This window comes from Cricetulus griseus, chromosome 9 (genome assembly GCF_003668045.3).
Source record: "Cricetulus griseus strain 17A/GY chromosome 9, alternate assembly CriGri-PICRH-1.0, whole genome shotgun sequence".
Taxonomy (NCBI): domain Eukaryota; kingdom Metazoa; phylum Chordata; class Mammalia; order Rodentia; family Cricetidae; genus Cricetulus; species Cricetulus griseus.
The window spans coordinates 11781155-11806063 of NC_048602.1; the positions used below are offsets into that span (position 1 = coordinate 11781155).

A 24909-nucleotide genomic window follows, 5' to 3' on the forward strand; every position below is an offset into this window, starting at 1 on the left:
TGATGTCACCCCGTGTATGCCAGTCTTGGGATAGAAACAGTCAAGGTCAGCCTTTCGTTTAGTATACGTGTGCCTCATACCAACTGTGGATCAAAACTATTTAGTAAGCAGTTATGTGCACAGGGAAAGAGAGCAGTCCCTTTTCCAGCACTCTTGCTCACTTCGCTTGGATGACTGGTGTCTAGGCAACATTGGGGTTACATGAATCAGTTATAAATGGAATATATCTGAGCATAGGAGAGGACGCTTTTATCTCCATGCAAACACTGTCCCATGTTAACAGGGGACTCAGAGCACCCAGAACTTTGGGGTCTCATGGAATTTGTATCCATGGATTCTGAGAATTATCATATATTTAATCTACAACCTTAGTTAGCTCTTAACTCCTGCAATTCTGTTTACTATATTGATTTCTTCTTTTCCCCTTTGGAAATCAAATCTCTCTTTTAGTCCTGGCCTATCTGGGGACACAAGTTTATCCCAGGTTTACAGTCGTGAGTCACCATGCTGGCTGTACCTGCGTGGTGACCCATCTTTTCCACTACCTTCTCCTTGTTGGACCAGATCAATCGTGAAATGTCCCAAATCTGCTGTAGGCTGAGCTGAGGGAGGTCACTCATTTATCACGACCAGGCTGACTGGGAGACTGGTCTTTGAACTGACTGGGTTGAACACCACACACTGATACTTTCCAGCATCTTCCCTCCTGACAGGATCTATTCTGAGCCTGTACTTTGTCGGCGACAGCGTCATCCTCTCTGTGAGCTGCAGACTTCGGCTATTGAAGTTCCAAGAGAAGGAGACTCCAGTGTCACGTGAGTGGCAGGTGAGGACCACAGAGCTCTGTGCTGTCACTGTGGTGCTGGTGATTTGGATAAAGGGCTGTGTCACAGGCTCTGTGAACAAAAGAGGGAGTGGAAATGACAATAACCCTTCAGAGATCTCAAACAGCCCCTCTGTAGTCAATGGACACTTAATCAACCCTCCAGGGTGGAGTCATCGGGGCTATGACAATGGAGAGATTTCTTGTGGTTTCTATCTGTCATCTATGGCCATGTGGCCCTGATTCTCTGTGTTTCCTGGTCTGTTTCCCTTCACCAGTGCACTCAGTGCATGATCATTTTCAGGGCCCCGTGCTGAGCTTGGAATGGGGGAGCTGCACAAATCCACAGCATCTTTTGCTATTTTCCTGCAGAAAAGAATTCCCTAGGCTGGACCCCTAAGGACAAGGTACCACCTGGAGACCAGTCACCTCTGTCCCTCCCCTTGGGCAGCCTGGCCTTCCTCTGAAGTCTCCTAAGCCCATAAGAAGAGTTGGCTTAGTCTGGCACCTGTCCACTGAGATTCAGATGTAGAAGATACCCAGGTGACCTAGCTAACTGCAGCCATCCTGGCAGTACACAGTTGGTTCCACACTCTATGGTCTTGGACAGTCGGTGAAATCCTTGTACCATGCCATCTCTAACAGGAAGTCAAATTCTAGCCCTGGAGGCAAGCTCTCCATGGTCACCTGAAGCTGAGACTGGAGCAGAGGTCTGGATCCAGGACTTCCTGATTCTCACCTCACCATGAACAAAGCAGAGTTTCCCTGATAGCCTTGCCTGACTCCCATGAAGTCTTCCTCAGGGCCACGTTCATGGTGAGAGCCCCAATATTCTGAGGCTAACTGACATCCTTGGGCAGAGTTACTCAGTATACATCCTCTTCTGTAGGTGGAGTCATGAAAGGGATTCTGGTCTGTTTTAGTATTTCTACCCAATGTGTGTCCTGCACTAAGTCCTCAAACCTTACAGTGGAGACGTGGTGTAGAGAGGAGGCAATCAGTCCACAGCAATGAGTCTTGTGTGTGGAAAGTGAAATCAACCCCACCAGAGCCCAGACATCACAAAGAATCACTTACTGTATATGTGGAGGTACACATGTGTTTCTTGCGTTTCAAACTGTGTATTTAAGGTTCGTAGGGTGTAGTATCCAGAGTCCTCCTGGGTGGTGTTTTGGAGCAGCAGGGATCCATTGGGGTACACAGTCACTCTACTGCTGTGTACAGGCCCCAGAAAACTTTTATTAGCAGTAATTACCTTCCGTGCAATTTCATGTCTGCTGACAATGGTTACCTCTTTGGACCAGGAAAAGGCTCGAAGATTCTCTGGGATATTATGAACAAGTAGGAGAGCATTTTTTCCTTCAACAACATGGGGTGGCATTGTCTCAATAGAGAGCTGGACATTGGTAGGAGGAAGTCTGCAGGCTAAAATGGAGGGTAGAGAAAGAGAGACAAATTCATCAATTCTGAGACCTTTGTGTTCGGTGAAAAGCTGGAGCCTGATTACTGAGAAATTTATACCATCACTCAGCTGAGGTGGGTGCAAGTGGCTGTCAAACTCAGAGGGAGGATGTAGTCAACGACCTCCATGACCTCTGTGCACCAGACTGTGTCACTTCCTGTGTGGAGATCTGTCTCCTCATGTGTTTACACACTCATGTGAGTGCCTGCTCACACTCAGAAAAGGTGGAGGTGGGGTGCTCTCCCTCATTTCTTCCTCTACAAACCCCCCAGTCTTCCCATTCTGACCTCTTGATCTCTTATCTCTCTGTTTGCAGTCAACCCCTGTCTTCACTCCAAGATGGTTTCCTGTCTTCCAGGGCACTAGAGCTGGGGCCTTATTAGAAAAACTAGTTTGATCTTTCTGGAAGGCCTGGCACAGGAACAGGCTGAGATACATGTGGGTGGATGGAAGAACGAATGCCCCGGGATTTTCATGACCAGGTATTTACGAGATTCACATGTGTGGAGCTGCGGTCACCAGTTACAATTCTCGCTTACACTAACTCTGTGTGTGTGTGTGTGTGTGTGTGTGTGTGTGTGTGTGTGTGTGTGTGTGTGTGTGTGTGTGTGTGTGTGTGCGTGTGTGGAGTGTGTGTGTGTGTGTGTGTGTGTGTTGTGTGTGTGAGTGTGTGAGTGTGTGAGTGTGTGTGTGTGTGTGTGTGTGTGTGTGTGTGTGTGCATGAGAATGTGTGTGACTTCCTGTGTGTATGTGTGAATGCAGGCAACAGCACCTATACTGAGGTCTTTCCTATCCTTGCACTTTAGGAGACTCCAGCCAGTCTCCGAGTTCCTTCTCCCCCTCACGCTCTCAGACAGTGTTCTTCTCTCCAGTGAAAGGAGCCACTGCAGGGGCTGCACTGTTGGCAGAGAAGTGCACAGTGGCCTCCATAGGGGTGGCCATCTGCTCTGGGCTCCCTCTGTGGAGAACAGATTTTCCTCTAGCACTTCTCCCAATTGCTACAGACTGCCTCTCTCTGAGCTCTGCCTATCGACAGGAAGGAGCGCTTCTGAGTTCCCAGTGAGTGTTGTCAGGAATGGTGTCCAAGCCATTCTCTGTCCTCACAACTCTTAGTAGTGCCTGGTATCCCAGTCAGGTCCTGCAGACCATGTAAAGGGCAGCAAGGCTGATGATCATCTCTGTGTCCTAGGACAACAACAGCTCACCCAGGGCTGCCCTCTGCTATGTTCTCCCAAGGTGCCCTTTATGCCATGGAATCCTCGAAGAGCCCCTAGTCTGCCTTGTGTTCTCAATGCTCTGATAAGATGAGAATTATTGCCCACAGAAAAGTGACATAGATGTTTACAAAAGCTGAAAAGGGACCAGCTGAGTGATGCCTGTGGAAAGGGGACAGAACCACTCTCAATGGAGTCACCAGTCACGGGCATGAAACCCAGGAGAGATTCATGAGGATATGAAGCAGGAGGGGACCTGAGTCCTGAAGAGACATTGGTGGCTCCATCAACTTAGGAAGAGTTTCAGAGGGACCGTCTATCTCCCTGTGATGGTTGAGCCATGCCATGGGTCCATGGGATGCCGCTGACACCTGTCTAGGTGAAGTCCTCATGGGATGTGCCAGGAGTCAGGGGGTGGTAACATAGGATCCTCTGGCAGAGAGGTGTGCTTAGACACACAGGCAGCAACCAGGATGCCTAAGAAGGCTGTACGTGACCTCCAGGTCTACAGGGACATGGATAAAATTAGGCTACAATTAAGCTCATGGCTCCTGGAAATACCTTTCTAGGTATTGATTTTGTATCCTTCTCTAGCCACCTAATGGTTACGAGAGGAACTGTCCTACGTGTCTGGGAGCTGTCCAGATCAGCACCTCTGTTACTATCTACCTGCAGGAGAGAGTTCCAGAGCTGGACCCTAGAGGGCAATCACTTGCAAAAAGGACTCTGTCCTGTGTTACCTCACTTGGGGATCCTGACCTTCCTGTGAGGTCTCATATTTCTATTCCAACAATTAGTAAGTTGTCTGGGCACCCGACCGGCTATTGTCTCCATCCTGGTGGAAGGCATCCAGGTGACCTAAGCTAACTATAGCTCTCATGATAGTTCACTAGCTGGTTCCACATACCAATAAAGCCTTGCTCCCTGTCAGCTCTAGCAGGAAATAAAAACCAAGAAGTAAGTAACATCTCCCAATTGTCATCTGCAGTCTAGTCAGAGACAGAGATTGGCAGCCAGGGCTTCCTGTCGCTCTCTGTGTGGATCCCATGACTTCATCTCCGGGACCTGCCTGAATCCCACAGTGTCTTTCCAGGGACATGGGCACGGTGAGGGCTCCAAGTATCTTGGATCCATCTGACATCCTGGGGCTGAGTTTATCAAGCACAGGTCCTCTACAGGTAAAGAGAGGTGATGGATTCTGATACATTACTGTTTCTCTACCCCATGTGTGTCTTGCAGTAAGCGTCCAGACCCCCATGAGGGGACACAATGGGGGGGAAGGGGAGCAGGCACAGTTCAGTCCTGGGAGTTCAGTTATGAAGTAGGATAAGCCACACCCAGCAGGTGGAGACCATAAATAATCACTTACTGTATACATTGAGTTGTACATGTGCGTTTTCAGTTTTGAAATCTCTGTTTAAAGTTTGTAGTGTGTAGAACCCTGCATCTCTCTCCATGACATCCTGGAGCAGAAGGGATCCATTGGCGTACACCACTGCTCTTCCGCTGTAGGCAGGCCCCTGGGTGATGTAATTCGTGACTCTGCTATATTCTGCAATTTTAGAACTCTGGGTGCTATACACTGATTTGTACCAGGTAAAGCCTTGCAGATCTTCTGGCAGATTGTGAACAAGGAAAAGAACGCTGTCCCCTTTAACAGCATTCTGTGGCACTGGCTCTATCATGAGTTGGACAGAAGTGAGAGAGTTGCAGCACACAGAATGGGAGGCTGAAAGACAAAAGAAAAACAGTTATCACAAGGATCGTGTGCTTGGTGGAAAGATAGCAACCTTTATCCTAAACAGATGGATCCATCACTCAGCCTAGAGATGAGGGTGTGGGTGTTTGTAACCCACTTGGTGGATGTCAACATCATGACCTTCATTTCCTCAGTGACCCTGAATATGTCATTTCCTCTACATGGAACTCTCTCCTCGGGTGTCTGTACAGCCGTCCCTCACTGCCCTCACTCAAGCTCTGCACACTGAGGTTCAGATTATGCCCCCTCTGAACTTTTTCTCCACAGACTCCACATCCTCATTCTATAGATGGATAAGGGCCAGAGAAATCTGATATTCTTGGCAAGCTCGTCTGTTAGAAAAGGCTTAGATACTAGGATGGCTTCTTTTATGTTGATGTCACACAAGCTACAGTCGATTTGAAAGATGGGAACTCAATTGAAAATGCCACCACCATGTTGGTCTGTGGACAAATATACAATACAGTGTTTTAAATTTAAGTTCTGTTCCTATCCTAAGGGTTCCAGGGTGATATAAGATACAAGGCTGAGGGCTGCAGAGATGGCTCAGGGCTTAAGAGCAGTGACTGTTCTTCCAGAGGTTCTGAGTTCAATTCCCAGCAACCACATGGCGGCTCACAACCATCTGTGATGTGATCTGGTGCCTTCTTCTGGCACGCACTGTATACATGATAAATAAATAAATAAACCTTAAAAAAAGCCAGGTGTTGGTGGCGCACGCCTTTCGTCCCAGCACTCGGGAGGCAGAGGCAGGCGGATCTCTGTGAGTTCGAGGCCAGCCTGGTCTCCAGAGCGAGTGCCAGGATAGGCTCCAAAGCTACACAGAGAAACCCTGTCTCAACCCCCCCAAAAGATATAAGGCTAAGCAAGGAATGAAGAACAAACTAATAGGCACCACCCCTCCACTGTCTCAGTACCAGTCCCGAGATTTTATTTATGAAACTCATGTTTGAATTAAATAAATTCCCCAGTTTGGCATGGCCAGCCAAAACCATTGCTCCCATTCAGCACTAAGAGGCATTCATAGTCTTGTCCTGGCAATTTGTCCCCTGTGTTCACTAGTATTTGAGTCTAGGAGAGTGGGGTGTGGTCAACGCTTCCTGGTGACTGCCTCTCTGTTAAGGTGCCACGGTTTCCTCAAGTAGCCCCTGCCTGATGCCTATATTCTCTTTGTTACTGAAATGTGAATTGAGATCCCAATGAAACCGAGCATAGTCTGACATCTTAGGCTGAATGACTTTGCATCTAGCACTTTCTTGATGGAGGGGGAGTCAGATGATGTAGGATGACCCATGACCCTTTGTCTCCATCATTTTGTGTCCATCACTAAGTGCCTAAACACCAACATGGGCACACTGTGCACAGGCCAGAAAAGATACCACAGAACACTGAATGATCACAGAGAATCACTTACTGTCCACCAGGAGTTTCACATGGACTAATCCAACTTTCAGATCAGTGGTCAGAGTTCGTAGGGTGTAGAATTCAGCGTCATTCCTGGTGACATTCTGGAGCAGCAGGGATCCATTACTGTACATTGTCTCTCTGCCACTGTGTGCAAGGGCCCGCACACTTGAATTTGTGGCTGTTATGTGTCGGGCAACCTCATAGTCTTTGAACAAAATCACTCCTTTGTACCAGAAAATGGCTCGAATATTCTTTGGGAGGTTGTGAACAATTAAAAGAGCACTTCCGCCTTCAGCAACCCTGGGTGGAACTGATTCAATAGTGGGCTGGGCAAAGGTGAGATGGTGCCCACAATGGAAGGCTAGAAGGGAAGAAAGATCCATTAGTTCTAGGACTTTTGTATTTGCCTAAGTTGGGGGCCTGGGTCCTGTGTGTCTTTCTGTCCTACTAGGTGAGTCAGGACATGAGCTCTATGCATTCAGTGTCCTGCACCTGTCATGTTCTCTGTATGACACCCTCTGATCAGTTGTTAATGGGCGCCAGCTCACTGCCCTCAAACCTCTGCTCATATTCAGTCTAGATTGGTGTTGGGAGGGTGACTTCCTGACTTGTTTCCCTACAAACCCTCACACCTGACTCTATGACTTTTCTGTTGTCTATGTTTTTTCCTCTTGTGGTTCCAGGCAACACCTGACTTCACCTTTGAGCTTTCTTTACTGGACTATCTTCAATTTCACTTGGAACATACTTTTGTGAAGACCAGGGTTAATCTCATTTTTTGAAGGCATGCTGCCTAGAAAATGTTCTGCCAGCTGTGGAGAATGAATGAATGAATGAATGAATGAATGAATGAACAGCAGAATGAGCAACACATTTTCCAAGGTCCAGAATGTCCAGAGTTTTCTTTAAGTTTTTAACACTGTCTATTCTGTGTGCTTGTGAATGCATGCAGGTGTGAATACATGTGCATTCCTTCATAGATGTGTATTTGGCCAGGTGCATACCACAGTTCCCATGTGTGGGCAGGGGACAACACTGGGGGGGTAAGATGGTTCTCTTTTTCTGTCATATGAGAGCTGGGGAATAAACTCAGGTCACTAGGTATAGCAGAATTTGCCTTCCCTCAATGAAACACTTCACTGACCCACCTGTTATAGTTGGGAACACCAGTCTTCAGCATACAGCAACCAATTTGATCATCATTGAATAGAAACCAGCTTTCATCCTATCCCTTACCATTTCCTGTTCACTGAGAACTTCCTACTGCTGGACCACTGTCTACCTCTGTATCACCTCCAATAATGGGGCAAGCAGACACCTCGATTCTCCTTCAGACTCTTGTCCTCCTTAGAGATCCCAACCAGCATCTGAGCCCCCCCCCACGGCCAGGGAATTCTCTTCACTTAGGAGACTATCCCTTGCCCATGGTGTCCTTTGGACAATATGAGGATCTTGATACCTTGGAACAGGGTATCAAGGAATTCTCCAAGGAATCCAGCACTGCTATCGCACTCCTCTGTCCCAGAGTCAGCTCTTCTGTTCCAGGGTCAGCTTTGCTGTCCTAGAGTCAGCTCTGCTATCTTGGAGTCAGCTCTGATGTACTTGAGTCAGCACTGCTGTCCTGCCTACCCTGAGCTTAACCTTCTACAAGACAGAAGTCCATCAAAGAGCCACACTGACCATGGGTGGGTCCTTGTCCAAGGCAATTCTCCCTCCTCTCCTTGGCAATGCTTGGTGATTCTGTTCCCAAATCTCTTTCTTTATGTTTCATGCCTCCAGACCACACAGTGAGCAATGGGCCAATAATCATCCCCGTGACCCAAAGTCCAACAGCTCACCCCAGGGCTGACCTCTGCTGTTGTCTGGCCTTGGCTCTGTAGCATCAAAGAGGGGGACACTATAATCCCTATGACTCAGAAACTCTGCTGTGAACCCAGTTGTCCTTGTGTCCACAATGCTCTGGTAAGGTGGAATTTGCTCTCATCCAGAAGGTGACAGATGTCTGTGAGGCCTGGAAAGGGACCACCTGAGTGATGCCCAGGGAAGAACACTCATTGCTTATAACTAGAGTGACCATTCAAGGTCAGATCCAGAACAGACATCCAGGAACAGTTATATCAAGAAATTTATGTCCTGTCTGCTGAGGAGGTCACCTGTGTCCTGGGAAGGTGTGGTGTCACCCTGCTGTTGAGGGTTTCAAATGAAAACCTGAATTACAGGCTCTTTTGTTGACTGAAGTATGGTTCAGGTTTGCCCCTGTTCACCCTGACATTTTAGGGACATCTCTATCCTTTGCTTGGTGATTCCCCCGTGGCCCCCCTCTCTTTCCCTATGCTACAAAGAAGGATCCCAAATATGGTCGCTAGCATAGTAACTTTCTCAGACAAATGAAGCACCAGTAGGTCAGATGGGTCTGTGGGAGGGACCTCCAGGTGTAGTGGGACAGAAATGGAAATCACATACATTTTTCTCATCTTCTCCAGGAAACCAGCACCTTGGGATTTGACTGTGAGCTAATATCACCCCCTGGTGATCAATAGGATGACTGTAGCTCATGTCTGGGAGATGTAAAGACCGTAAGAGCCTGCTACTATTTGGCTTCATGAGGAAAATCCCTGGGGTGGACCCCAGAGGACAAGAAAATACCAAGTGTACCTGTGTTCTCTGTTCTTCACCTTGGGGACCATGATCTTCCTGTGAATTATAATAAGCCCATCAAAAGAGTGGCTGGTGGCCTGAGCACCTGTCTAGCTCTGCCCTCCATGCTGAGTCTCAGAAGGAGGCACCCAGGTGACCTAGCTTGAATGTGTCTCTCAGATCAGAGCACTAGCTGGTTTCACATGCTGTGAAATATGGACACCCAAACACTGTTGTTCCCTCTCAGCTCCATAAGGAAGTAAGAGTCCAAACCTGGCAAAATATTCCCCAAATTCACTTGTATTCAAGCTTTGGAGACAGGGATGGAACCAGGGAATCCTGGTGCGCACCTCTCTCTGAGGATGTCAAGATATGCCTGATGCCAACAGAGTCCTTCTCTGTGCCATGTTCATGGTGAGAACACCAAAGACAAGACTGAGTCTAATGCACTTGCACTGACTTACCCTTTCCCATAACACACATAACACACTTACACACACACACACACACACACACACACACACACACACACACACACACAGAGTCAGAGCAGGATTCTGATCTATGGCCATTTGTCTCTAGTATGTGTGTCCTGCATTGAATGCTCAAACACCAACATGGGACACAGCACACAGAAGGAAGGTATGCACAGGCCAGGCAAGAGACTCCTGTGTGTGTTCACACAACCCAGGACAGAGTGATCACGAAAATCACTTACTATCCAACTGGAGCAGGACACGTGCTACTTGATCTTTCAGATCTGTACTCAGAGTTCGTAGGGTGTAGAATCCTGTGTCATTCCAGGTGACATTCTGGAGCAGCAGGGATCCATTGCTGTACACTATCTCTCTGCCACTGTGTGCAGGGCCCAACACAGTTGAATTGGTGGCTACTATGTGGTGGGCAACCTCAAGCTTGTTGAACACAATCTCTCCTTTGTACCAGAAAAGTGTTCCAAGATTCTCCGGGAGATTGTGAACCACTAGAAGAACACTTGTTCCTTCTGCAACGCTGGATGGTACTGATTCAATCGTGGGCTGGGAAGAAGTGGGAGAACGCCCACAGTGGAAGCCTAGAAGGAAGATAGAGATTGATCAACAGCTGGACCCTTGTATTTGGCTAAGGTGAGGCCCTGTGTCCTGAGAAGGTGAGTCCATAGCTTAGCTTAGGTGTGTGAGTGGGTGTCTTCCTGTCATTTACTGACTTCCATGTCCTCAGTGTCCCTGCACTTGTCATTTCCTATATATGGCTCCCTCTGCTCAGATGTCAATATGTCCCTGGCTTATTGTCTCAGACCCCTGCTCACATTCAGTATAGACTGGTGCTCGGCAGATGACTTCTTGGCTTCTTTTCCTCTAGACCATGACACCTGACTGGGTGACTTTTTGTTGTTTCTGTTGTTTACTTTTGTGGTTCCAGTCAGCACCTGACTTCCCCTTTCAACATTTCTTTACTTTAGTACACTGGGATATGGAATTGTGAGAACCTGGATTTGTCTGATGCTTTTTTAAAGGGATGGTGTCTGGAAAATGTGGTGATCGCTTGCTTGTACTAATAAAGCTTGTCTGAAGATCAGAGGATGGAGTTTGCCAGTAGCTAACCATGGAGGTTTGGAGGTCTTCTCAGCCAGATAGGAAGTGAGATGGCTGGGAAGAGATACATTATATGTGGGAAGAGACAGAAACTTGCTTTTTTTCCCACTGGGAATCTAGTGAGGTAAAGTGGCTTGCCTTGCTCCTTCTTCACTCTGATTTCTCAGAAGTTTCCTCTGTGTTTGACTCCTGGTTTTTGTTATTTAGACCAATTTAAGAACTTCATTAAGAAGAAAAATTTAGACACCTGTATGGAATGAACAAGTGATGTTGCAGGGTCCTGTATGCCCATGGATTTATTTAAGAAATTCCTTGGTTTGGGAAAGCAGAGTTGAATTTTTCCATTTGCTTTGATTTTTATGCTCATTTATGCTTATTTGTGTGTGTGTGTGTGAGTTTGTGTGCTAGGGCGTGTCTCAGGGTGTGGGAGTGGGTTCAGGACACAGTACCTAGGAGGAGTTTAGAGGACTTATGCTCATTAGTCTCAGTTTGTCAGATAATGAAGAAAGTGTTTATATTTACTGAGCCGAATCTCTGATCAACATCAGCTTGTTTTTTTTCCTCTGGGATCCCAAGCTGAGAACACAAGTCTTTAGAACATTGTGGACATGCTGATTAAGTTTTGATAAGAACTAACCACCACCCCCATTACTTTTTCAGATTCACCAAGTATATGAATAAGTTTCCTGCTGCTGAACCTCTGACCTGCTGTGTGTCTTCTCTCCTACAAACCTGGAGTCTCCTCTAAGTCCTTGGCCTCCTTAGGAGGCTCCAAACTGTAGATCAGTCCTCTTCTCTAACACACTATCAACCCATGGTGTCCTCATCTGTGAGCAGGCATCCCTGAGAGTCAGTCACCCATTGCAGAGGGATACAAGGGAGCATCCCTAGTCTCTGTGGCCTTATACACCCTCCTTCTGTGGCACATCTGCTCCCAAGCTCTGCTACCCTTCCCCCAAATGAGCTGAGTCTCCTTCCAGGCAGGAGCATCTCCATGTGCTGTGGGGGTCTCTGTTCCAAACACTGCTCGCTCCCCTTACTCTCAGGGCCTCCCCTTATCCCTCTCCACTTCTCTCTTTATGCTCCACTTCCAGACCACACAGTGATCAAAAGGGCTGATGAGCTTCCCTGCATCCAGAGACAACAGAAGCTCACCCTGGGGCTGCCCTCGGCTGTGTCCTCTCCCTGGGTCTGTCATCAACAAAGTTGGAGGCTCTCCCCTCCCTGTGGGATACGGAAAATTATCCGGGCACCCAGCCGGCCCTGTTTTTCTCAGTGCTCTAACAGGATGGAAGATCCTCTTAGCAGGAAGGTGGCAGAGATGCTCCTGAGGCTTCAAAGGGACCGGCTGAGTGGTGCCTGGGGAACGGGACAGACCTGCTCGCACTGCAGTTATCAGTCAATGTTCTCATCCAGGATGAAGCCCCAGTAGCAGATGCGTCAGGAGACCCACGACTGGGGTGTGAGGGATGAGATGACCTGAGCCCTGTGAATAACGCTCTGGACCCCATCATCCCATGCAGACTTTCAGGATGATGCTCCCAATTCCTTTGCTTATGGAGCTGTACGATGAGTCTGCCCATGTGCTCCCTGGCCTCTGGGATGACTTGGACCTCTGTCTGGGTGCTCTGCCTTGGCTACCCCATGTTTCCCTAAGGAAATACATACATTCTGGAACTGGAAATAATCCCCTGGCAGTACAAAAGACTCAGGGAGCAATGAGTAGGTCTGAGAAGACTGTGTCACTGACCTACAGTCTGTAGGGACAGATGTGGGCGCCAGGATACATGGTAAGGTCCAGGTTAGGGAAATACTTTTTCTGAGTGTTGACTGTGTGTCCAAGGCTGCCCCTGGTGATCACTGGGGGAACTGCAGCTCACATATGGGGAGCTGTCCAGATCAGAAGAGCCTGAAGCCATTTATTTGTCAAGAGCAGAGAATTCTCTGAGCTGGACCACAGAGGACAAGCACTTGTCAGGAGAACATGTGTCCTCTCTCCATGCCTTCATTACCCTGGCTTTCTTGAGAAGTCTCAAATGCTCCTCAGGGCAGTTAATGGCCTGGGCACCTATCCAGGTGTGTTCTCCATGCCGAGTCTCGGGAGAAGATGTCCAGGAGACCTAGCCTAAGTGCATCTCTCATGACAGTGCACTGGCTGGTTCCACATGGTACAAGGCTTTGACCACTAGAAAGAACTGTTCCTGACCATAAGGAAGTCAAAATCCAAACTTTGAAATTGCTTCTCTGGACACCAATAGTTGACTCTGGGACAGAGGTCTGGAGCCAGAGCATCCTGGTGCTCACATCTCTCTGAAGATCCCATGTTTTCCTCAACCAGACCCAACATTGATTCCCTCAGGGTCTTTCTCAAGAACACTTTCCTGGTGAGAATCCTGAGAATCTAGACAGAGGCAGATCACCTTGGCTGAGTTACCCCCCATGCACCCACCTGGGTATAAGGTGAATTCAAATGAAGGATTCTGATCTACTATGGTTATTTTCCACCATGTGTGTCCTGCACTAAATTCTCAGACCACAACATGGAGACACAATGCAGAGGGCTGGCGCTTCTGGGTGTGTCCAGTGGAATGAACCCCACCCAGCACGAGAATTCACAAAGAAGTACTTACAGTACACATGAAGGTACATGGATGTTTTTGATAGAATTTCTCTTGGGCCACTTAAGATTCCTAGGGTATAGACTCCTGTGTCAGCCTGGGTGACATTGCGAATCCACAGGGATCCATTGCGGTACATTGTCTCTCTGCCACTGTGGAATGGACCCAGTGCATGTACATTGTTGTTCTGTACATAGAATGCAATTCCATTGTCTATTATTGCCTCGCCTTTGAACCAGGCTAAGGTTAAAACATGGGCTGGCAGATCATGGACAAGGAAAAGAACGTCTTCTCCTTCGACCACTCTGTGTGGCACTGATTCAATGGTGACTTGGGCAATGGCGGGTGGATACCAGCATGTTAAAAGTGAGGCTAGAAGGAAAGAGAGGGAAGGAAAGGCATGAGTATTGAGCAGGTGTGATCACAACTCAGCTTAGGTGTTTGGCTAGCGCTGTGCCTACCCTCCTTGATGGAGGTGAGCAACACAACCTCCATTTCTCAGAACCTCTGACTGGGTCTTTGCCTCTTTATGGAACAATCTTCTCACTTGTCTGCCTGACCCCAGTGTCTCCATTTCCCTCGTCACATAAAGAGTACTTGGTGTGAGGAAGCCACTCTCACCTCCTTCTCTGGAGGATCCCCACTTACACTTTTTTTCTCTGTACCCTTTGTGTGATCGGTCAACCCCTGACATCAGTTTCTGGACACACTGACTTCCAGTCTGATAGAACCAGGGTTTTGTGAGTAGGGGGGTTAGTGTGACCTTTTAGGACGATTCAGTTCCTTAAAAACTCTCAGAAATCAATGGAGAAGGAAATACCGGAAGAAGCTGGGCAGTGGTAGAAAATGCCTCCAAGCCCAGCAATCTATATGCAGAGGCAGGTGATTCTCAGAGTGTGAGGCCAGCCTGGTCCACACAGTGAGTTCTAGGACAACCAGGAATATGCAGAGAAATTGGGGTGAGGGAGAAAACAAAAGGGAAGGATGGAGAAGGAAGGAAGGAGACAGAAAAAAGAGAGGGTGAGAGGGTGAGAGGGAGGGAGGGAGGGACTGAAAGATGGAAGGAGAGAGGAAGGAAAAAAGATATGTCCTTGGGTTTATCTACAGAATTCCCATTGTAGCTAAGGACAATATTCACACTCAAGAGTGATACACATTTTTACATTCACATATATGATGTATGTACATATTTCTGAAGGCGTGTGTCTCATTGGGCACATAAACACATCCATGTCACAGCATCTGTGTGTGTGGGGGGAGGGGAGGCCGAAAGAGTCTGTTCTCAACATCTACCCTGTGAGAGATGAGGGCTGAATTCACGTTGTCAGGACTCACAACACTGAACCGTCTCTGTGGTCCACTCCTGTTGAGATCTGGAGTCACCCTGTCATGACTGGGGACATCAGGCTTCAGAACACGGCAGCCAATGTGACTCACTTTGAATTGGAAATGTTGGGGCTGTTCCCTCCCCTCACCACCTCCTGTTGGCTGAGAGCTTCAGGGTGCTGAGCCTCTCTCCCTCACTGTACCACCTGAGCCATAACCTCCAACAGAAACCTCAAGTCTCCTCTCCACACCCTGCCCCCTTTTGAAGTCTCCAGCATGCTTCTGAGTTCCCCTCCATCACACATTTAGAGAGTGGGTACACTTACCTGTGAGCAGGAGCCCCTGCCAGAGGGTGCAGCCCTTGCAGGGAATCATAGAGTACTTATCCATCTCGCCTCTCACTGTGTCCTCCTCCCTTGAGGAGGACTTCAGCTCCAACGTGGTGCCCAGGCTCTACAGTCTTCCTCCTTCTAGGATTTGCAGTCTCCCAGGCTGGAGCACTTCCCAGAATTCAATGGGCTCTGGGTGGTGGGGTCTGTGTCCAAGGCTCTGTCCCCTCACTCTCAATGCTGTCCCCATATCCCTCTCAAACTCCCTTTATGTTTCTCCTCCTAGCAACACATTGAGAAACAAGGCTGATAAACATCCTCGGGCCCTCAGAGGACAATGGCTCATCCCAGGCATGACGCCTGATGTGGCCTGGCCTTGGGTCTGTCAGCACCCAAGGGGAAGCCTCCATCCTGTCAATGTGTCTTCGTCACACAAGGACCCAGCTGAGCATCCAGTCTGCCCTGCATCCTCAGTGCTGTGGGAAGGTGGGACTTACTCCTAGTAGGAAGGGGCCAGTGTCTGAGGACTACAAAGGGACCAGCTGAGTGATGAGTAGGGTTGAAAATATATCTTGTATCACTAATGTCACCAGTCAAATTCCTGAACCTGGAGAATAGCCCAGGAGCAATTGTGTGAGGAGTTTCATATCTACGGTGCTGGGACAGAGGTGACCTGTGTATCCTGGAAAGGACTGTGGGCTCTCTCTTTCTATGGAGGTTTTCAAGGCAACCTTCAGCATTATGTGTTGGCTGAGCCTAAGTCCTCCCTGGCATTCCTGGGTCACCTTTGCTCTTTGCCTAGGTGATTCCTGGTGATAATCCTATCTTCCTCAAGGAGGGAGGGGACTTTCAGGTTCCCCATTCATAAAGATTTTCTCAGACACATGAGGTAGCTCAGGGAAACAATTTCCAGAGGCTTGAGTTTGTGTACTGATGTCGCCCTCTGGGGATCACTGGAAGAACTGCAATCTCATGCCCAGGACTGCAGGAGGCATGGTCAACAAGTCCAATGTACACTGCCTGATACCGTCAGCATAGGTGGGATGTAGCATCTATGATCCTGCTCCCTATGCTCTTCAGAACTCCTAATTCCATCTAGTGTAGGGTAGGTCTAAGCACGGTTTCAGATTTTTCCTGGGAAACCTGACTATAGTAGAAATAGTGTGCATCCAGAGGTTAGGAATTCTCAGCAGAAATTTTCAGAGAAAAGTCGTTGGGAGTTTCTCTCCAGAGTCAAAGGACAGGAGACAAGTGTATTGTGGCATCTGCACTTTCTGAACCATCATGGATGTCTACGTCCTTTCTTGTCTTTGCCCACAAGGTGATGAAGGGTCTTCTCTTGGGTACAAAGGACATTGATTCAACTAGATGTGTCTTCTGCCCTTTCCCATACCCTGTCCTATTTTCTTTTCTTGGGCCATAATAAAACAACAGCATTTTAGGAGAAAATAAATGGTCCATTTCCCTTATGGTCTGTGGCGTCGTGTAATAGTGAAGGAAGTCAAGGCAGAAAACATGCTGCTTGTTGCTCCCTCTCTTGCTCACACTTAACTAGCTTTCTTCTTTTTTCCAAGACAGGGTTTCTCTGTGTAGCTTTGGAGCCTATCCTGACACTCACTCTGGAGACCAGGCTGGCCTCGAACTCACAGAGATCCGCCTGCCTCTGCCTCCCAAGTGCTAGGATTAAAGGCGTGAGCCAGCAACGCCCAGTTTACCTAACTTTCTTGTGAAACCAAAGACCATCTGCCTACGAATTTTATTGCCCAAAGTGCCCTGGGCCTTTCTGAATCAGTTCAGACAGCCCATCCCAGACATGTCCATAGCCGGATCTGATAAAGGCAGTTACTCATTTCAGACTCCTCCCCCCCCCCCCCCGCCCCACAGCTGATGTTGGACTGTGTCAAATTGTCAATGCTAACTAGGACACTGTTTCAAATGGGTAAGTCCTCCTTCTCCATAAGGAGATTCCAAAGGGAATGTCCCTCTCGGTTTGCTGTGCTCATCCTATGGGCTGCTGTCCATTTCCTGTCCCTTCTGGACCCTCAGAGCCAGCACACAGCTCAAGCACATCTAACCTGGGGTTCACTTTCCCACCTCCTAGATCCTGAGCCCAGGCACACTGTGTTGTCCACCACAGACACAGTGAATGACGACTTAAAGAAAATTGTCAAGACATTGGCTTCATCCCTAATCATGTCTGGCCTCCCATACATGTTCATTACCTGCCTCTTCTGGCTCCATTGAAATCAGAGTAGAAGCTGATACAAGACAGGATCCAGGGATTATTGGCATAAAGAACCATGAGCATGGTTCAAGGCTCTGGGTGTTCCTTCTGGGTCATGGGGATCATGAAAGCAAATGGTGGGGGCAGGAAGGCATGAGTTACTGATCTAAATACCCTTGACTGAAATGACATTCCTTCTTTCTAGGAGAATGCCCCTTTCACATACAGTCCAATCCAGGGTCTCTTGGGAGCAATCAGAGATGTAAGGAGAGGAGCAAGTGATGGACTCTCATGAGATGATTGGCATTTGTTTGTGCCCATAGACACAGGCTTGGAATTAACCTCTGTGTCTATCCATAAGAGCAAGGCTTCACCCCACATCTCAGTGATGATATTTCAAGGATAGACTTCCCAAGACTCGTGATTTTCTTCACTTTGGTTCTGTCGAGGCCAATGGCAGAGATCTGGACTTGGGAGATATAGGATCCTCTATTATTAGTAGCGATGTTGAGGATAAAACTTTTGGAAGGATGACTGTGGCTTCCTTCCAAGAGTACTGTGCAGATGGATGAGAGGCTGCATGGAAGGAGGTTTGACCCAGTATGGAAATGAATATTTGAGGGCGATATGATTTGGATATCTGGACCAACTGGAGAAAACAGTATACACCCACACATGGTATCCACAGAGGGAAGCGGAGATCCTGGTCTGCAGAAGGCCATGGTATCACTTTGAGCTCTGCTATTACCTTAGATGAATAGGTCATACCCAGAGCTGTGGTGCGGATTAGTAGAACAGTACTTGTGTGGTATACACAAGCCCTGATCTGCCTCTAGCACAATGCACAAATATCACCACTATTCACTTGTGTGCACTGATCCTGAGTCTGAGATGTCCCCGGTCTCCATCACCCTGAGCCTGTATAGGAAGGACAAGTCCCTCCAGCCCATTATAGCTCAATGCACAGCCTGTCTGCTATCCTTGGGCTAGGCCAGGATGCCCTGGCCAGCCTAGGTATATGTATGGTGGGTCTGTGTCACCAACCCAAGGGGGGACCAAGTATCCTGGCTCTGTACTTAAGTAGGAATGGCCATGATGAAACAGAAACTACTCGTAGGTAATGTTCAGAGTGAATGAGTCACTTCAGATGGCATAAAGTGGGGTCCAAGTTTCACACTCATAGGTTCCTATGTCAGTTATAACAACGAGGGAGAATCCTTTTACCCTTTTACAGCTTCAGCCTGTCACCTTCTGAGAGGCTTTGACCATTTATCCTCTAGAGGGAGGTTGTGTTATGACTCTCAGATTCATGCTTTAAGGACACCATTGTCCCTTTGGCCTTGGGTAACAGTCCTAAGCAGACAACAGAGAGAAGATGCTCCCTGTGGGAGTTCTGATGCTTGCAAAGGTCTCCTTCAAGCACTGTTGTTCTCTGTCAATCCCACCCCAGATCCAGCCCCTTGGAGAATCATGCAGAAGGTGACTCATGGCAGCTGCAGGAGGACCCGAGTGTTCAGAGATGGTGGTCTCCTGTGCTGTGTAGAGAAACAGTCTTCGTCATGTGTGAGCTGAGCTGCAGAGCTGATGTTACAGACCTAGGACCTGGAGACAGATGTCCACTGTCTCTCCTGGTCTTCATTGAAGCATTGCCTGCAGGAAGCACAGGGTGCTCTGTTTCTCCAGGTGCATTGACCTCTGCTGCACAAACTAAGCCAGTGCCCTCCAAAGTTTATTGTTCTAGGCTGTGCTACAGATAGGACATAATGACACTTCCCATTGAGTTTCCCTGAGAAGCACCCATAGCCCGTCCTCGGGACTTGATATTTGTATAGATATCTCACACTTGAGGTCAGGAGCAGGCCTGGTACTCAGCTCACTGCTCACATGGGACCATTACATGAGCCAATCTTGCCACGTGTTTGATGGTGACTGCCATGAGACAAGGGGACCCGAAGGCAAAGGATGAGTCTCAGGATGATGGAGAAACGTGAAAGGTATGGGGTACAGGCGAGCTCCAAACAAAATCATTTTGTCTTGCTGTTTAATGACCAGTTCTAACATGTGGTGCCTACATCACGAGCAAGTCTAATGGATTGGGTGAAAGCCTGGAGATGTAAATGATTGACAAGATGTCTGGTCGTTTGCTAAGAGAATGTGTGTGTCCTTTGTTGCAGAGAGAGAGAGCAGCCTTATATACAGACTTACAGTGCAGTGGAAAAACCCCAGATGGAAGCGCTCCTGCGTTTCTTGTGCCTCAGTTTCCCAGTAGAGCACACATTGTAAGTGAACATTGCAGTGTCTGTAAAGAAGCCTTAACTGTGAACAAGAACCTGACACTGGGAGAGGACAGCTGTCCAGATCAGCAGCTTCTGTTACTGTTCACCTGCAGGAGAGAATTTGCTACACTTAATCCCTTAGGACACAGAGTCATTGGGAGCACCCGAGTCCTCTGTTCCCCCTTGGGGGTACTAACCGTTCTGTGAAGTCTCACAAGCACATCAGAACACTTGGTCAAGGTCCTGGGAACCTGTGCAGCTTTGCTGTCCATGCTGAGACTCAGAAGGACATGCCCAGGGGACCTAGCCTAACTGTGGCTCTCACGGCAGTGCACTGGCTTATTCCATGAGCTAGGAGATTCAGACAGCTGGTAAATCTTTCCTCTCTGTTAGCTCTAACAGGTCAGATTCCAAGCCTTCCCGCACTCCCCAGCTCACCTGGCGTCAGGTTCTGTAACAATGACCTGGAGGCAGGACTTCCAGTGATTCTCCCTTAAAAGAATTCATACTTCCCTTAGCCAGCCCCTCCCTGAGTCCCAAAGTTCTTTCTCAGGACTACATGTCTGTTGAGATCCACACAATGGCTCTCACCCTCCACCATGTAGGAGTTAGGGATTGGCTCAACACGTGAGCCTTTTGGCAAATCCTTTTACCCACTGAGCTCACTTGGCGGCCCACCGCATTCTGATTTTCATTTGGACGCTCACCCTGTCATAGTTGGTAACACCAGGATTTTAGCATATAATTGCCAATGGTGACAACTTGGAGCAGGCTTCCTCCTCCCCTTCCATGTCCTGTTCACTGAGAAATTCCTGCTGATGAGTCTCTGTGCTCTTCTGATGGACCTGCACCCACACAAGCACAAACCCTGAGTCCCCTCTCAAGCTCCTCTCCCAGGAGATTCCAGCCATTGTCTGAGTTCCTCTCCACTGTCAACTTATGGCCTCCTCACCTTTGTGTTAGGACACAGGTCTACATTTTTAGGACAAATTCCCACAGCCTTAGTCACGCCATGTCTCCAGAAGCTTACTCTAGGGCAGAGTCTAGTCGCTGTCTGTGCTGTGACCCAACTGCTCTCAATTTACAACACTGGCTCCTCCATACTCCTTGTCACACACACTACACTGAACAAAACACCTGGTGTGAAACCTCCCTCTGCCCCTGTAAGGTTGTAGAAGATCAGACCTTTCTTTGTGCCAGGGATGGTGAGAAGGCTGCTCAATGATGTTGCCCTGAAATGGAGAGTGCTCTCAGAAGGGGCTTCTTAGTCTCCCTCCATGATCAGTTTCATGGCAGCCATTTCTCAGTTTCTCACTCTCCCTAGCTCCCTCTTCTTTCCACTCTTTTTCAAGTGCTTCTAGAAGCATTTTCCTTTTATCCTTTGTTCTTTGTGTCTTTCACACCGTCCACCTCAATCTCATTCCTCTCCAGATCCTTTCATAGCTGCCTTCTGCCCTTGCAGCCTCCCCCCAAAATAAAATTTGAGAAAATAAAAGAGAGATAAAAGAACAGGGAATGGAAGAAAGAAAGAAAGTAGAATGAATGAATGAATGAAGGAAGGAAGGAAAGAAAGAAGAAAAAACTCCCCTCATGAAAGCTGTGGTAGCACACCGGCAGTCACACACAATATAAACTTTTGTTTGTGTATCTTTACTTGAAGTGCTCATTGCAAGGAGTCGTTGGTATGGAACAGGGCCTCTGGTTTCTGCTACACCATGGACCCTGATCCCTCACTGGGGTTCCTTTCGGCCATTCTGTTGTTGCCCTGTGTCTTGGAGATCCTTTAGCTTTGGATCTGCAGGTCCAACCCCTTGACGTGCTCCATAAGGTCACAGACGGGGTGGATATTGGGGTGAGCCAACTCATAGCCCTGGTTCTTGACCTGCTTAGTTGCAGGGTTGGTCAACAGGCCATCTCTCCCCCATCTTCACCAGCAGGCTGAGCTCTCTGGCATTACCCTGGCTAGTTGACCTTATGCAAGATATAGGGTCATGCTAGTTCTGATTCTCACTCACCCACACCTATATCATCAGAACCAGCTCTACTCTGTTGCCCTTTGGAGATGCAGGGTCCACTCTCTCTAGTGCTGTGATGGGTGATGTGCTCCTGTGTATGTTTCTCTTATTTGCTGATTGGCCAGGGAGGAAATTTAGGAAGTGCCATGAGAGGAAGGAGAAGAAAGAGGAGTGGGAGAGGATGCCATGTAGACCACAAAGGAGTCACAGGTCCAGGCATTCTCCAGTAAGTCAAGACCATGTGGAAATACATAGATTAGTTGAAATGGGTGAATAATTAAGACAGAGCTATCCAATAAGAAGCCCTAGTCATCAGTCCACAGTTTAATAATTAATGCAGCATCTCTCTGTGTTTATTTGGGACAAAGCAGCTGTTGGACCAGACTCAAAAGAAACTCCATAACTGTGTTGTAACTGGTGAGGTCCAAAAACAGTTATTTTGGTCTTATGGCCTCAGGGACAGCTCTCCCAGCTGGCACAGGCAGCAAAAGGAGGCAATTCTCCCTAGAACCTGCCACCATATGGAAAATGAGGGACTGGGCAAGAACTCCCAAACTCATGACCTCAGGGCCAGTTCACACACACACACACACACACGTCATCAACAGAGTCAGCTCTACTGCGCTGTCCAGATGAGGTGCAGGGCCATCTTTCCCAAGTGTTGCAGCTGGTAGAGTTCCCCCTCCTGCCACAAGTGACAACGGTGATGTGGAAGGCATCTTTCCCCTGCCCTCTACACCACACTAAAGATGGGTGGGGGCAGCACCAGGTATCTGACTCTCAAGCCCTACAGGCCAGCTGCCCAATAACCCTGTCTGCAGGGTCAGCTCTATTAAAAGAATTTTTAATTATTTCTTACATGCTTGTTTTATTTACCTCACCCCCAGTACCTCCTCCCATGCCTTCCATTACCTCTTAACTTCACAACTTCTTTATTATTATTACCACATACATTATTATGTATAAATTAATAAATGTGCTGAGCCCTTTTAGTCTTCTGTATATCTGTCTATGGTTGGCCACTTGGGATTAGATGACCTTCTGGGGCCTCATCCCTGGAGAATAGTGATTCTCTCTCTCTCTCTCTCTCTCTCTCTCTCTCTCTCTCTCTGTCTGTCTCTCTCCACTTATTAATTGCCTGTAACTTTTCATTTATGGATGGAAGCCTATGAGATCTCCCCATCCATGCTGCCATGTCAATTGTGTTGTCATTTTTCAGTCTGTTTAGGTGGGCATATGGTTGTCATGTCTAGGATGCAGCTTCCCTGTCATATGTAGAAGATACAATCTCACATGAGATGCCATGGTCCTCTGGATCTTAAAATCTTTCTATCTCCTAATATGAGATGTGCCCTGAGCCACAAATAATGGGCAGATAGATCAATCAGGGCTGGACAGCCTGTGGTGTTCATTGTTCTCTGCATTTGGTCAAGGTTTGGGTTTCTTTTTTTTGTTTTTTCAAGACAGGGGTTCTCTGTGTAGCTGTGGAGCCTATTCTGGCACTCGCTCTGTAGACCAGGCTGGCCTCAAACTCACAGCTATTCGCCTGCTTCTGCCTCCCGAGTGCTGGGATTAAAGGCGTGCGCCACCAACGCCTGGCAAGGTTTGGGTTTCTTTGGTGGTCTTCATAAGTGTGAAAACAAGCTTCTTCAACTATGGTGAGAGCAACACTTTTCTGTGGGTTTACCCATCACAGGTGAGTTATATGCTGAGTTAGGTCCAGGTGTTAGTGATACCATGTTCTTGCCCTCCGCAGGGCTGGAGTTGCTGTTTGTAGTTATGAGTAACAGTGCTGTACCAACAAAAGAGAGGAGATTGCCCTGGTGGGGCCTCTGATGCTTGCAAGGGCCTGTTTCCATGAGTGTTGCCATGGTTCTTTGCCAACAAGAATCAGAATATAAATGAGATGGCGAATCACAGTCAGATGCAAGAAGATCTGAGAGCTCAGAAATAGTGGGGACTCCCGTGCAGTGCGGAAGGAACGCAGACTTCCTCATGTGTGATCTCAACTACAGAGCCTGATGGTAAACAGACCAAAGATTGCCTTGTGTCCCTCCAGATGCACTGTCCTCTTATTGTCAACATGGGTCAAAACCCTCCAGGGCCCTTCTGTCTGATGCTATCCTACAGATAGCTGGTGATGAGAATTCCATTTCACACCCCTGGGAAACCTGTCCTAAGGACAGCCAGTATACAGGGAACAGGCCTCCTTTCAACTCACTGGTCCAGATGGACCACAGCATGAGCCAGACTGTTCAGATGTTTCATGATGACTGTCATAAGCCACTGGTTCCCTAAGGATGAAGCATGAATCTAAGAATGATCTAGGAATGTGAAGGAACAGGACAGGGTTTGCAACAGACCTACCTTTGTCCTTGGGTGTTAACACCCTTTCTCTTAGACACATTGACCATGTAGATAAGCTGTCTTGAGGTTCAGGTGGATACTGATCCTCTAACCTATAGAAACTAGAGCAAGAACTTGCTAAAAATGACCTGATGGCCCATGTTGTATGACAGATGTGCTGGTTAGTTTGCGTCACAAGCTAGAGACACCTGGGGAATCTTAAGAAATTTCCTTCATGAACTTCCTCTATATAGGCTTAGTTTAGTTCTTGATTGATGTGTGAGGGCCCAGTCCACTGTGGGTGGCACCATTCCCAGGCAGGTCTTCCTGGGCTATACAAGGAAAAGGTAACTGAACAACTTACAGAGAGCAAACCAGGAAGCATCATTCATTCATCGTCTCAGCCTTAGTTCCCATGGGTTAAAATAATGATACAAACAAAGAATAACATTAGAGAGATATCAGTGAATCAAAAGTTTATTATTCAGGGGGTGGAGAGATGGCTCAGAGGTTAAGAGCACTGACTGTTCTTCCAGAGGTCCTGAGTTCAATTCCCAGCAACCATATGGTGGCTCACAACCATGAGATCTGGTGCCCTCTTCTGGTGTGCAGATAGACATGGAAGCAGAATGTTGTATACATAATAAATAAATAAAATCTTTAAAAAAGATTATTATTCAAAGTTATTAATGGTATTGACAAACTTTAATGAGACTAACTTAATTTTTTAAAGATAAACACTCTTGGCTGAGTGGTGATCTCACACACCTTTAATCCCAGCACTCAGGAGGCAGAGGGAGGTGGATCTCTGTGAGTTCCAGGCTAGCCCAGTCTACAGAGCGAGTTCCAGGAAGCCAGAACTACGCAGAGAAACCCAGTCG

General features: G+C 47.8%; 1 protein-coding gene across 1 annotated transcript in view; it reads right to left on the reverse strand.

Annotated features, from left to right (window-relative positions):
• Positions 1-612: 612 nt before the first annotated feature.
• Positions 613-24909, reverse strand: part of LOC100763460 (carcinoembryonic antigen-related cell adhesion molecule 3-like) — a 33667-nt gene continuing 9370 nt past the window's right edge. Inside the window, exons 3-10 of the mRNA XM_035449348.1 lie at positions 13525-13735; positions 11919-11924; positions 10021-10374; positions 8874-8885; positions 6673-7026; positions 4869-5228; positions 1901-2248; positions 613-896 (exon numbers count right to left, since the gene is read on the reverse strand). Of these exons, the coding sequence (XP_035305239.1) occupies positions 613-896; positions 1901-2248; positions 4869-5228; positions 6673-7026; positions 8874-8885; positions 10021-10374; positions 11919-11924; positions 13525-13735 (1929 nt within the window). The remainder of the gene's footprint in view (positions 897-1900; positions 2249-4868; positions 5229-6672; positions 7027-8873; positions 8886-10020; positions 10375-11918; positions 11925-13524; positions 13736-24909) is intronic.